The 12,576-nt window shown below is 39.4% G+C and overlaps 1 protein-coding gene across 3 annotated transcripts in view; it reads right to left on the bottom strand.

Moving 5' to 3' along the window:
- The window catches only part of NCKAP5 (NCK associated protein 5), a 417,071-nt gene that overhangs the window by 318,346 nt on the left and 86,149 nt on the right, over positions 1-12,576 (bottom strand). For 2 of the 3 annotated variants that reach the window (XM_083865018.1, XM_083865017.1), the window contains exon 2: positions 12,145-12,273. In XM_083865018.1, coding sequence (XP_083721144.1) covers positions 12,145-12,213 — 69 coding nt within the window. In that variant the 5' untranslated portion in view covers positions 12,214-12,273. Of the gene's footprint in view, positions 1-12,144; positions 12,512-12,576 lie in introns of those variants that run through there. The other variant, XM_083865019.1, reaches the window with a different exon arrangement.

The following is a 12,576-nucleotide window of genomic DNA, read 5'->3' on the forward strand; positions in this document are numbered from 1 at the left end:
ATTACAATGTGGTTGGAAAGTATATAAGAATCCCATCAAACAGAACCACACAGGGAAGAGGGTTAGGAGGAACCTGCTGCTTTGCCAGTGACAATCAGCATGATTCAGTATCACAAGATGATCCAATCTACAAAGACACAACATGAGAGAAATCTCCTGTCCGACCCTCAGTAACAGCAGGAGAAACAGGCAGGACACGATAGTTGATAACTAAAAAATGTTTGAATGAAAATACCTACAGAATAAATGGAGGACATTAGCTTGATTTTTGTGTCATATAAATGTACATCAAAACAAATCCACTGAGTTCCAGGCATGTCAGAGACATGAATGAGATAAGATGCAAGTACTTGCAATGTCAGATTCTATCACCTTAACATATATGGAGTGTGCACTTCCCTGTCTGAGATATCTCTCTAATCAGTGTCACTGAAGTTTCTTCTTAGTGGAGTAAGGCAATAGATAGATTGACTAAAGGTAAAAACAGCATCTATTACAGCTATAGTAAAGCTATTTTAAAAATTTTCTATAGACTACTCCAGAGAAGACTGCAGTTTCCACAAGAACAATCAGAATTTTTGAAGGGCAATGACAATGCAATCTTTAAAAAAGAACAGATTTCCTTTAAGATAACAGAATTTTTTTTCATTTCTGGGGAAAATTTATGCGACTCTAATGCACACACACAGCCCCATACACCCCTTCTTCCTGTGAATCAGAAGCTTTTTGTTTGCACACACAGGCAAGGTGCATTTAAGGCCATAAAAGATGCAACAAAGACAGGAAGAAAGTAAATTCAGTTTGAGATATTTTCACCATTTATAAAATTTAAAAGTAAATTTAATTGAAACCAAAGCATCAAAGCATTGAAACAAATTTCCCAGGATGGAAATATGTGTTCTGGCCCAGCCTAAAGTCCCAGTCTGAGAGGAATTACACCTCTCAGTCATTTGATTCAAGCACTTGTCTTCCAGGAAAGGTCTTTAATGAACAGGTATATTTCAATCTACTTACAAAGCAACAGAAACAAAATAATTGTCATCAACAGTCATATCTTGCTCCTTTTGACAGGGACTGCAATTTATGCTGTAAAAACTTTGAAAGAACTTGAGAATTAAATTGTACTTCAATACACTGCATAGTAAATAACACACTAAGACAAAAACAGACTGGCAGGATTTTGGAGAGCAATGTCCTGTATTTTTACATCACCAAAGACATATTGGAGCCTTCTGAACAGTTACACTTTTGTTTGGGATTCAGTGCAAGAAACCACTACCCTGAAACCTGATCATATTGTGAGTTATCTTTGCCAAAACTCATAAATTCAAGCACAGAGAAAACATATTGGGTGTCTGGAAACAGTGGAGGTAATTTTTCCCTTCAGACCTACTAGAGATTTTCACTATAATGAAAAACTCTAAGGTATCATTATAGAAATAAGTTGGGAAACTGTTTCCCAGCCAAAATTACTTGGATCCGCTTTATACGCTAGGAAAAATACCCATTGAAATCATAAAAACTCTCTGGATTTACACTGTTAGCTTCCCATAAAGCCAGCTGTTGATACCCAATTATTTTAAATGCCTTGCAATGATCCCAGCTCATTTCCTATCTGGGTCACACAAGGCCCTGAAAGCCAAAGCACACAGGCAGGCTCAGAGGTGCAGCAGCAGAGGCAGGAGTGAGCTGCCAGCAGAGCCATTCCCAGCAATTAGAGCTCCACAAGCACCTACAGACTCCCTAGAACAGAAAAATGTCTGGAATCGGGGTACCTACCCTCAAATATCCCTGCCTCCAGGGGCCTCGAGCAAAAGACACATTTACACTGCAGAGTTTTGCATGGCTCTCTTGACAGCACGAAGCAGAACATTTTCCATGTGGAAAATTTATCCAGTTTTTTGGCAGCTTTGTTTTTAATGAGGAAACACTTATTCCATAAAGGCAAAACATATAGTGATTTAACTGAAATTTTTAGTGAGGCACACTTTGTCTAAAGACCAAAACTGTAAACTTGTGAAGCAAAACATTGTACCTCATCAGTTTTAGTGTGCATCATCTATCATAGCCATGGAATTAAATGAACAAGAAAACCAAAAGTATATATATGTATTCATGGATAAGCACAAAAGTGAAAATATATATTTATACGTTATATGAACAAAACCAGAATTTTCCAGCTGGAACGAAAATATAAAAACCTCAAAATTTTTAACACAGGCTGGAAATACTGGTTTGCAAACAGTTCAGAGCATAATTTTAATTTGGGGTTATCTCACATTCACTGTAAGTGGACAAAATTAACAAAATTCAAGAACATGAGTGAAAGTTGACCATACCTATTTGTAAAACTAAACTAGCTGAAAATCCTTGCATATCTTCTTGCAAAGATTTATTTTATTCCTTTGTATATTGATGTGCACAAGTATGTGAAAAAAAAAACTAGATTCTTCTATGGGTGCAACAATATTCAAAATAGGACATTTGAGTGGATGCCATGACTGACCTAGCGAGAGGAAGATTCACTATTCATTCTTGGTCTTGCAGGGTAGAGAATTATGTCAACACTATAAAACAACACAGGGCATAACTTTTCCTTTCTCATCTCCCTAGGATTGTATTCCACTTGAATCAGGCAACTGGGAGACACAGAGGAGATTTGTGCTTCTCAGGATATGTGTTATGTTTAACTGCTGAAGGCATGAAGCATTTTAAAAGGTTTGTCAATAAAATCCCTATTTAGTTAACCCCAATCTCTTCAGATCTCTTGTTACAGGCAGCCTTCTGCTCTTAACATCTGGGCAGGCAAAGTGTCCAATTACACTGCTGCATTTGGTAGCTTACCAGAGCTAGATAAGGGTGCCCAGAATATCCATTTCCCTTGGTAGCTGCTTATCCCTGGCCAGGCCAACGATGAGCAGCCTTCATGTCACACGAGGCACATAATCGTGTGGCACACACCCAGCGTGTGAGCACACTCCCCTTAAATCCAAAGCTCTCCGTGACCTCTCCTCTTCTGGGGCTGGGCTGACATCTGTCACAGCTCCACTCTGTAATTGGTGGGGCAGGGCAGAGGGAGAGAGCAGCCTGAGATGGCAGCCAGGAGCTGATCACACCACTGGAGCTCCTGTTCCCTGCCTGCAGCCCAGCCCTTCAGGGAAAAAGGCAGAGCAGGCAGGAGGCTGCTGAGCTGGCTCTGGACCAGAGGGCCGGCACCTGCCAGCTCCTCCCAAAATCCCTGAGCAGAGCCTGGTGTGCACACTGCAAATCAAACTCCTCCAAATCAAGACATGAGGTTCTATTCAAAATAACAATCGACTATCAAACAGTTCCACAGCAAGATTTCTCCTTAACATGTCCCAAAGAAAAAGACCAAGTCTCAGTGCAGTTGTCTCCCCTGCATCAAGATAAAACTATGACTTTTTTTCTTCCAAGCCCTAACATCTGCTATTACCACAAAGTTTCTGGAGTTTGTCAACTTGAACACTTAACAGCCTTTCTTTTTGTAACACCCAAATTTTCTATTGTACCATGCTGAACTTTCCTGCCTGAATAACTCTCAAAATTCATGCATTTATCTCTTGCTTTTCCCTTCATTTTCATTTTTAGTTCCTCCTCTGCAGCTAAATCAGTGTCTTTAAAAGCTTACTAGGAGTTGTTGAGAATTTAATATTTTAATGTCAGAAGTCTGACAGTGAAATTACTGAGATTCTGTAGCAACATAGGCCAATTTTCCAGCTTTTTTAGATGGTAACAGAATACGATTACCCTCTGTTTTTTCCCAGTCCATCTGCCAGCTAATTTGCAAGCCCAAGTAAAACCATTTTTCTGTTCTCTGTACTTACTTTTCCTTCACTTTTGCATCCGGTTCTGTGACAATGAGCAAGGGTAGATCAGCTGCATAAATTTCTTTTAAAGCTTCTATTTTAACCTTCAACCCTTGTGTTTGTCACTTGAAGTTTATGTGCCAAAGACACAAGAAAGCAAAAGCCAGCAGTTTGTCAGAGCATGATCTCTGGGGACGTGGGTACTGTTTCAGCTGTCACCATGTCACCCCACACACCTATTGATGTAACTTTTGATGTGCAGCAACAAATGGTAAACAGCTCCTCTCTCAGAGAGCACTCCTGCCTGTGTTGGAGTCTGTGCTTTTGATCAATAAACCACTGAGGTTTATTCCAGTAGGAATATTATTCCAAGTGTTGCTCAGGAACAACATACTCCATGTGCTATTTGTTTTCAGGGCTCTGAGCTTTTTATTTCTATTCATTCCTCAAGCATTTCTCCACTGCTCACTGTTTATCCACACCTTCAGTTCCTGAAAAGGATCACTGGTTTCTATTGGTGCAAGCTTTAATCAAAGCAATAGGTCACTGTATCACCACAAGAACAAATTTCAGTTCCTTCTGTGGCACTGGTACCTAACAAAACCATTTCTTTATATTAGACCTGGCACTTACTTCTAACATAATTCCCTGGGTTCACTGAGTGCTTTTGAATTCAGAGCCCCTGTGTTTCTTAATTATGATGTAAGGTTTGCCAGGCTGCTCCAAAGTTTATAAATGAGACTTAGACTAACCAACTGCTGTCAGGAGTTCCAGTGCTTTACACATTTCTTCACTTTCAAATCCCTCTTCTGCAAATGCAATCCAAACCAGCCACCTCCACCACTGCTACACAGAAGTGTCATCATCCCTCTGTCTCAGTGTAACTAGTGACTATGCTCTTTCTCCAAGCTGATGTAAATTCTGCTCCTAGTACCTTAGATGTACTAGTGTGTTGGTAAGTGATGTCCTTAAATCCATACAGACCACAGCTCCCCACATTATTAGCATACATTACTGGTATGCCAATATCAAGCCTAAACACTGCTGTCCCATATCAGTGGTTTCTCTTTTCTCCTCACCTCTCAGCAGTTTCTGCTGTAAACTGACCCGTTTGGATGGCTCTTTTCTTCTGCCTAAAGAAGAGCCAGAGCGCTTGTCTCAATTTTCACTTTATTAAAAATGCAAATGCAGAGTAGTCTGTGCTCTTGGGACTACATTTATAGATCGCTTCGTTTTCTAAAAGTCCAGGTGTTAAAGGCCCTGGGTGCTCACCACAGAATCTCTCCTTCTGTTTAGACAGCTTTTACACACTCAGACCCTCACTGGGATTTTCTTTTTCTACCAAGTTCCAGTCAGATTCCAGGACTGTCTATTATGCAGACAGTTGATAGCACTTCATCCTCCCAGTCTGTGGAATAGATGTCCTAACTGATGGATTTGCAGAATTGTGTGACACTAACCTTGCCATGAGGAAGATGCAGAGGGTTTAGAACAAGATGATCTTTATGATCCCTTCCAACCCAAACCATTCTATGATGCTATGAATAAATTTGTCTCAGAATTGTTTACTGAGCCCTTATGTCAATTCCATATCTTATGGTTTTCCTCATGAATGTGCAAACCTTCCCCTCTGCAGTTAGCAATGCAACCTGTGCTTCACTGCTGTTCTTCCCTGTATTGTGTCTTCTACTTCAAAATTCCACACTTGTCACCTTTATTAAACTGTTTTTGACTTACTCTCCCCCTGAATGCACTGTATTTTAGGGATGCTTTATCTTGCCTCTGAAAAACACCAAAACCTATTTGTTTGAGGCTCACATTCTGGGTGCATCTTCCAATGCTAAACTGTACTTCTGCAGGGCCAGATTAAACCCTTGCCATGGACTTCTCCATGACAGTGTACCCAGCTGAACAAAATTCTGAATTATAAATTAGCACACAAATCAAAATCCAAGTTTTGAGAGGGCTAAAACCACTTGCAGACTCCAAAGGAATTTGGCAGCAGCTTTTAGGTGGAAAAAATATTCAGGCTACAAAAGTTAGAACATTAGCTGACATCTGACAAAGGCAATATTTTTAATGCCATCTTTCACTTTGAAATGCTGGATTATGTTTTGCTGCACAGGGATGTCAGACACACTGGGAATGTCACAGTCAACTAGCAAAAAAAATAGTCAGGGCTATTCCCAGAGTTTAATTCCCAGACATGAAGGGTTCCCCTCCTGCCTTGCTGCTGCAGCACTTTTCACAGCTCTGCTACAACGTCATGTTCTCTGACACCTTTCATCTGAAGATATCAAAGCAAGCCCCAGACTCACACTAATAACAGACTATTCCTGGAATACTTATGAGGTAAGAAATTACTATAACACCCAATTTATTGACAAGAAAACTGAATCAGAGTTTTGTTAACGAGAAAACGGAATTAGAAATGTATTAAACTGAGTTAGGAATTGATTAGAGGTGACAGATGTCAGACTGAACCCCTGAATTCCTGGCTCCCAGCCCCAGATAACACACGCACACTTCTCAGCAGTCTCCAGCTGAACTCTGTTTTTAGCCCATGTCACCAATCCAGCTGCAGGCAGATGAAGGTATTCCTCCCACGCCCCGGAGCAATTCATTACATTACACTCTACCCTTATTACAACAAAGTGGTGCCATTAAAGCCCATCCTACAGAGCCCCACAGGAGCGTGTGACCAGAATGAAAGCAGCAGGGCACAGTTCACCAGCCACCAGCGAAGCACTTCACCACGACTTGCTTTCAGAAGCAAAAAGCCTCATTTTAAATAAAACAAAAACTTTCGCTTTGATAAATGCGGGCTGCTTCAAAAAGATATTCTGTTCTCAAACCTCCCCAGCTAAATGCCACCACAGCTGTAAGGGGGAACCACGTGTGTAGTCAGCCTGGGAATTATCCACATAAATAAAGAGCACAGCTTGAAACATTGACTTTTTCCTGATCAAAAGGGCCTGGGAGGCAACTGGACAGTTTGGATCAGGCAAAGGATAGGGCTTTTATTATTTTCAAAGAACACCCCAGTGAATAGAGTAGCCAACGTGGCCCTGGTGGCAGTGATATGTTCTAACACTCCCCTCGTCCCACACAAATTACTTAAAAGCTCGGCTTTGGGTCTATTTATGTTTTGGGGTTTTTCCATTTTTCTTTTTTATTTAAGAACTTTTGTAAGGAAAACCTGAAATACAATCAATCCTTTCATGAGGCTTTTAAATATCATTGCCTAAGCTACCTCTCTCACATACCAAATAATAAATTGCAAATATTAACAAAGAAATCTTCGCATATATCTTCATTTTTACCCATATTAAAAAATAGGTACCTAAATTTATCAAAGTACATTTTTTATTTTACTACGAATTTTCATATTATATACTCTAACCTGAAATGAATAAAGGACACAGAGAAATCCCTTTCCTTCCTGTTTTTATCTAGTTTCTTTCACTAGTTATTTTTCAGCTAGGTATGCTTAAATGCAAGATTCCACAGGAAAAAAACTTATTCATGAAAAAAATCAAACCCATGAAATATTCACACTCTTACACTTTGTAAAGCTGTTCTATTTAACCAAACCTAAAGGATTTAAGACACACAAAAGCAAAGTGTTCTTCAGAAAGAACTGTTTCTCTTTTAACAGAAAACAATCTGACATGGGTGTTATGTGACAGCTAAGCAACATATTCCAAATAAATGCACTTCTTCAATATTATGAATTTTGCAGTTTGTTTTCATGCTAAACAGAAGTACTCTGGCAATAACAGCAATTACTTTGGTCCTGACTTCCTGCACAGCAAACCAGAAGGACACAGAGGTCCACCTTGTTCTTCAATTGTTGTCTATCTTATCATCTTATAAGCACATATAGAATAAAATATCCTTCTAATGTCATAAAAACATTACAAATGCAGATCTGTTATTTAAAACCAAAAAGATTCAATCTTTAGTTCTCCTATCTAACCAATCTGATTTTCAGAGTTGTGACACTTTGTTTGGAATCACTTTGCAGAAGAAAACTTTATAAACTCAAAATACAGTAGCATCACTTGTACAGCAGATGAGACAACAAGGTAGTATAAAACTATATTGAAACTGTAAAAGGTATATCCTCCTTGGGTGGTGTGTTTTGGTTTTTAAATGCCAGGCAGAAATTACAAAGATATTATTTTCTATAACTGATCTCATAGGATTCTCATCTGTGAGAATTGTTATGAAGTTAATATTTTCTAACTGTTTCACCTGAATACAAAGTTCTAAAACATCAATGTCACTGCAGGCTTACCTGCTTTGCCTGCAAATGTAAATGAGTGGGTGTATAACAAACCTTCAGCATGTTGCCAATATTGGAAACACACAAAGCAGTAACAGCCATTGGCTATACTGGAAATTTCTGGAACATCACCTGTGATAAAATGACCAAAAGCTGATAGAAATCTAATTTAATTGAAGCTAACAGCAAGATATCCCTTTGACCTTGGCAGCAGTAGTAGCAATTCCTCTGGCTTTTCTTAATAGTGGTAGGATTCTGGAGCTTGTTAAACTCCATGGTTTCAAACTATGACCTTCCAGTAAAGCATTAATCATCACTCACTAAAAAATTATGCCCTATGAAAAACATTTTATGAATATATTTGTGCACCTATATATATATATTTAGCTTTAAAACATTCATTTGCCCTAATTGTAAAGCTTATTTCCTCAAAACATGACCTGAGAGGGGTAGAGTAGTACAGGAAATAAAATTGAACTCTTCTTTATCTGAGTGATCTAAAAGTCATTACTGTGCCTGTGGTGTAAAGAAGAGTGTTTTAATAGCTACAGAATTTCTCCCTGTTTGAAGGATGCCCCTAACATGGATCTTTCTTTTCTGAAGCCTGAAACTCATTGTTTGATGGGACAGGCCTGAATACAAAACACTGATGAAATTCATGGTTGTATTTTGGAGGCCCAGATCCATATTCTAAGGAGAGAGAAGTCATGTCTTTTCTTCAGAAGCATCTCTTTCTCACTCAAATACCTTCATAGCTTCTATATTCAGAGTCTAAGAGATGAGGAAGGAAGAAGAACTTTTTTGGCTTTTTTTAACATCACTATGCAGTACTTGTAGATTAAATCATGGAAAAAAACATTCCAGAAGATTACAATCTGATGCAGATGGGAAAAACAGCAGAGCCAGGCAGGGTAAGGAATGTTATCAGAAACGCCTATTTGTATCTCAGGGTCCAGAGTGCAAAAGTAGAAACATATTTTCTTTAAACACCCAGAAATCAGAATTCTTTCTGAGATATGATAATGCTTAAACTCTCCACCAAACAAGGAGAAGCTGGATTTACGAGAATCAAGGCCAGATTTCCCAAGCAGAGTGTCCAAGCCTGAATGCCTGAGAGGTTAAACACGAAACCTTTGGGAAGAGAGGACAAGAGGGACCCAAGAACTCAGACAAGCAGGGGACTGGACCAAAGCATGATGCTCAAAGAGAATTTGATGATACAAGGGTAAAGAAGATAGACATGTAGGAGGGCAACAATTAAGAGGAAGTATGCTAGAACAGGAATTTGGGACAACAAGAGAAAAGGGCTTTGCCTTTCCTGGTTCAGTTGAATGGAGTCACAAAGCATCCATGTAACTTACTACCAGGCTGCTGAGGGCACTTCAATCTCAGAATGTCTCTCCCAATTTGTTATGAAATAATAGCTGGGAGGAGATAAAAAAGTACTCGAAAGTTTCTAATTAAATGCATGGATGGCACTCCCAGATCTAGTTACACATATTCAACTCAATGGAAAATTTCAGAGATACAGACCTGTAACACCCCAGTACAGAAAATGAATGTGTGCACTGAAACTCGACAGGTGACACAACCTGTAAATGCCACCTGTGGCAGAAGATATTGCTTTACAACTGGGTGATGACAGCATGATGGATTTATACATACAAAATTTTGAAGTATTGCAATATTTCTTTCCCTCAACACATTTCCTTCAACACTTTCACAGCAGTATGGGTTAATCAGCCACGGAACTGCAGCTGCCACATGTTGGCACTAATTCACTGACCTCAAGCCAGTGCTTGAAGACTGCACACAGCTGAAATCAGTCTCCCACCCTACTTACCCCTTGCTGAAGAGCAGGTAGAGAGTATCACCATCCCATAAAGCCACAGTTTCTGTTTCTCCTCCAATTAAGTCTTATCTGTGCTTCAATATGCACATAGCACTGATCATAACACAAAGCCCTTTGGATGGTGTCACACACACAGCATTTCCTTTGTCATTAGCAAATGTCTCTCTCTGCTGTCCCCTTACTCATAGGGAAGGGTAAGAATTAGACAAGTGCCCTGCCTTGGGTAGAAATCAAATCCAAAATTCAGCTAGGTAGACTGGAAGCCAGAAATACCTGGTTCCTTTTTTCCATCCACACAGCACATCAGTCACCTCAGAGGAATGAAAGCTCCTATCTTAATACATTTAGTAAAGACTAAATGTAGTGCATTACATCAGTGGGGACATTTAGGGGGAAAACAGTACTGATTTGCCATACTAAGCAATGTCTTTATGCAAAATTCACAACTGCTAGCATTTCCCTTAGCTTTCAGTACCCAGTTTCTACCAGTATTCTTATCTTCAGATAAATATTGACAGTCTGTGGTCGATTGTTTGGATCACAGCAGTACATTTTAGCTGCAGGATTTAGGATGGAATCTATTTTGGGGCTGTGTATGCATAGAACTAAAAACAGAGCTTTATGTCCTGGGACTAAACACTTCTGAGCCTACAAAACCTTTCAGATTTTGTCTGTCTTTGGGTGTATTACATAAAGTTGTGAGCTCATACCAAACCCTCCTTCTCTGCCCACAAGCTAGAAAGAGTTTTAAAGTGTTGGGAGCACGACCTGACCTGCTGTGTGCGTGCAAGCCGAGAGAGCAGGTTTTGTTACAGGCTGAACAACCTGAAAACAGTCACGTCTCAGTATCAGAGCCCTGAGCTGCATGGCCTGAACAGGAGCAGCTAAAACAGCTCTTCCTTGGAGTCCTCAGCAGCTCAGAGTCTGGGAGAGAATTCACTCTTCTTCACTACTTTTATTTCTCTCCAATTATATTTTTTCAAAACAAAGGGATGTAATTCATCAGCAGAAGAAATGGTGCCAAGAAAAGGACAGACCTTTTTAACATTCTCTGCACATTTCTTCACTGGCCAACTGACATTACCTGAGATGTGCCTTATAAGGCACATCTAAGGCCTGAGGGAGAAGAGCAGAGTCCTTAAAGGGGTGGAAACCTGGGAAGGTGGGACTACTCTGCTGACCCCAATAAAGAACACAGCAGGTGATTGAAGAGCATCAGTGGATAGACTGAAATTGGCTGAGTCCATGCTCACTGCTATTAGCATGTCAGTGAGCTTTTTACCTTAGGGGGAAAAAAAGCCCAGACCACAATTTTAGCATAAGATGAAGGAAACTACATAGTTGTAGTAATGTGTAAAATTTGGGTAATGGGATTAGCACAGGTGTGGCGTTGCAGGCAAAAGGACTTTGGGGTCCCACAGTCACTACACCTCTATGAGTGTCAGAGAGGTGGCACAGCTTTCCTTGGATCTCCCAGCTTTGTCTGTTCCAGTATTTGCAGATTGTCATGCTAAATACCTGACACTTTTATCCTTGTACACAACTCTTCCACATCTATGAGCATTTTCTAGTCAGGTATCTATAATATAACTCTAAAAACTCCTTGTTTGTCTCAGTCATCCTTTGAAAACATTAACTAAAAATAAACCTAGATAGAATACAACCTCCAATGAATTTAAACCCTAGGTACAGCAAAAGCAATTGTTTGACAGCATGTGGCATTTATGCTTCTTTTTCAGTAGATATTAGAGTAGTTTATACATTCACCATGGTGAACACATTTTTGCTGATATCCTGATAAATATTTCTGAGGACCTCAGCTACTTACAGCCCTCATATACTAAGGGTGAAGCAACACAGGATGATCCCACAGAAACTGAGAAGTATTTTAATAACAATCTGTTCTAATAGTCTGGATTCCTCCTTCACGTAAATTCAGTGAATTCAGGGATGTGTTTCTATATAATGACGACAAGTTTCTACTAGGATGTTGTAAAACTCCTCCAAATTCCTCCAGTACTTTTTTGCTGGAGGATCTGAATAATCACAAAATGTTGTGATATTGTGATGAAGATATAAACATCTCTAAAATCTACATAATTGTGAGTATTGCCTCTTAAAAACTAAATTTTTATGACAAGATACATTCAGTAAATGCAGTAAATATTCATTCTTACCACAAGACTGCTGTCCAGAGAAAGTCTTTTCCCAAATTCCCTTTTCTGTAGCTGTCTTTTTTTCTCCATAGCTGAGGTTATTTGTTTTCCTTTTGATTGACTAGAAATGTCAGGCTGCTTTCAGCATCACTGAAAGAAAAAAAGTAAAATATTTAAATACTTATTTTAATATCCTACTTAACAGTTACTGTCTTTCATCATTAACTTTGTAATAACCCAACAGCTAATAACTTTGTGTTTCTAGTAGGCTGTGTTCCAGAAACAAATTTTCTGTGCCAAAAAGTCTAAACTCTCCAAACAGAAATATCACCAATATGTTTGGGTCGCTTCTCAAAGGAAGAAAAAAAAAAAATCTGCTACAACTGTCTGTAGCAATACACCCATGTTTCCATAGTCTTTTGAACTGGGCTGGGAGCTGAATGTGCAGAGCCA

Source organism: Zosterops lateralis (genome assembly GCF_965231275.1).
Source record: "Zosterops lateralis genome assembly, chromosome: 7".
Classification (NCBI taxonomy): domain Eukaryota; kingdom Metazoa; phylum Chordata; class Aves; order Passeriformes; family Zosteropidae; genus Zosterops; species Zosterops lateralis.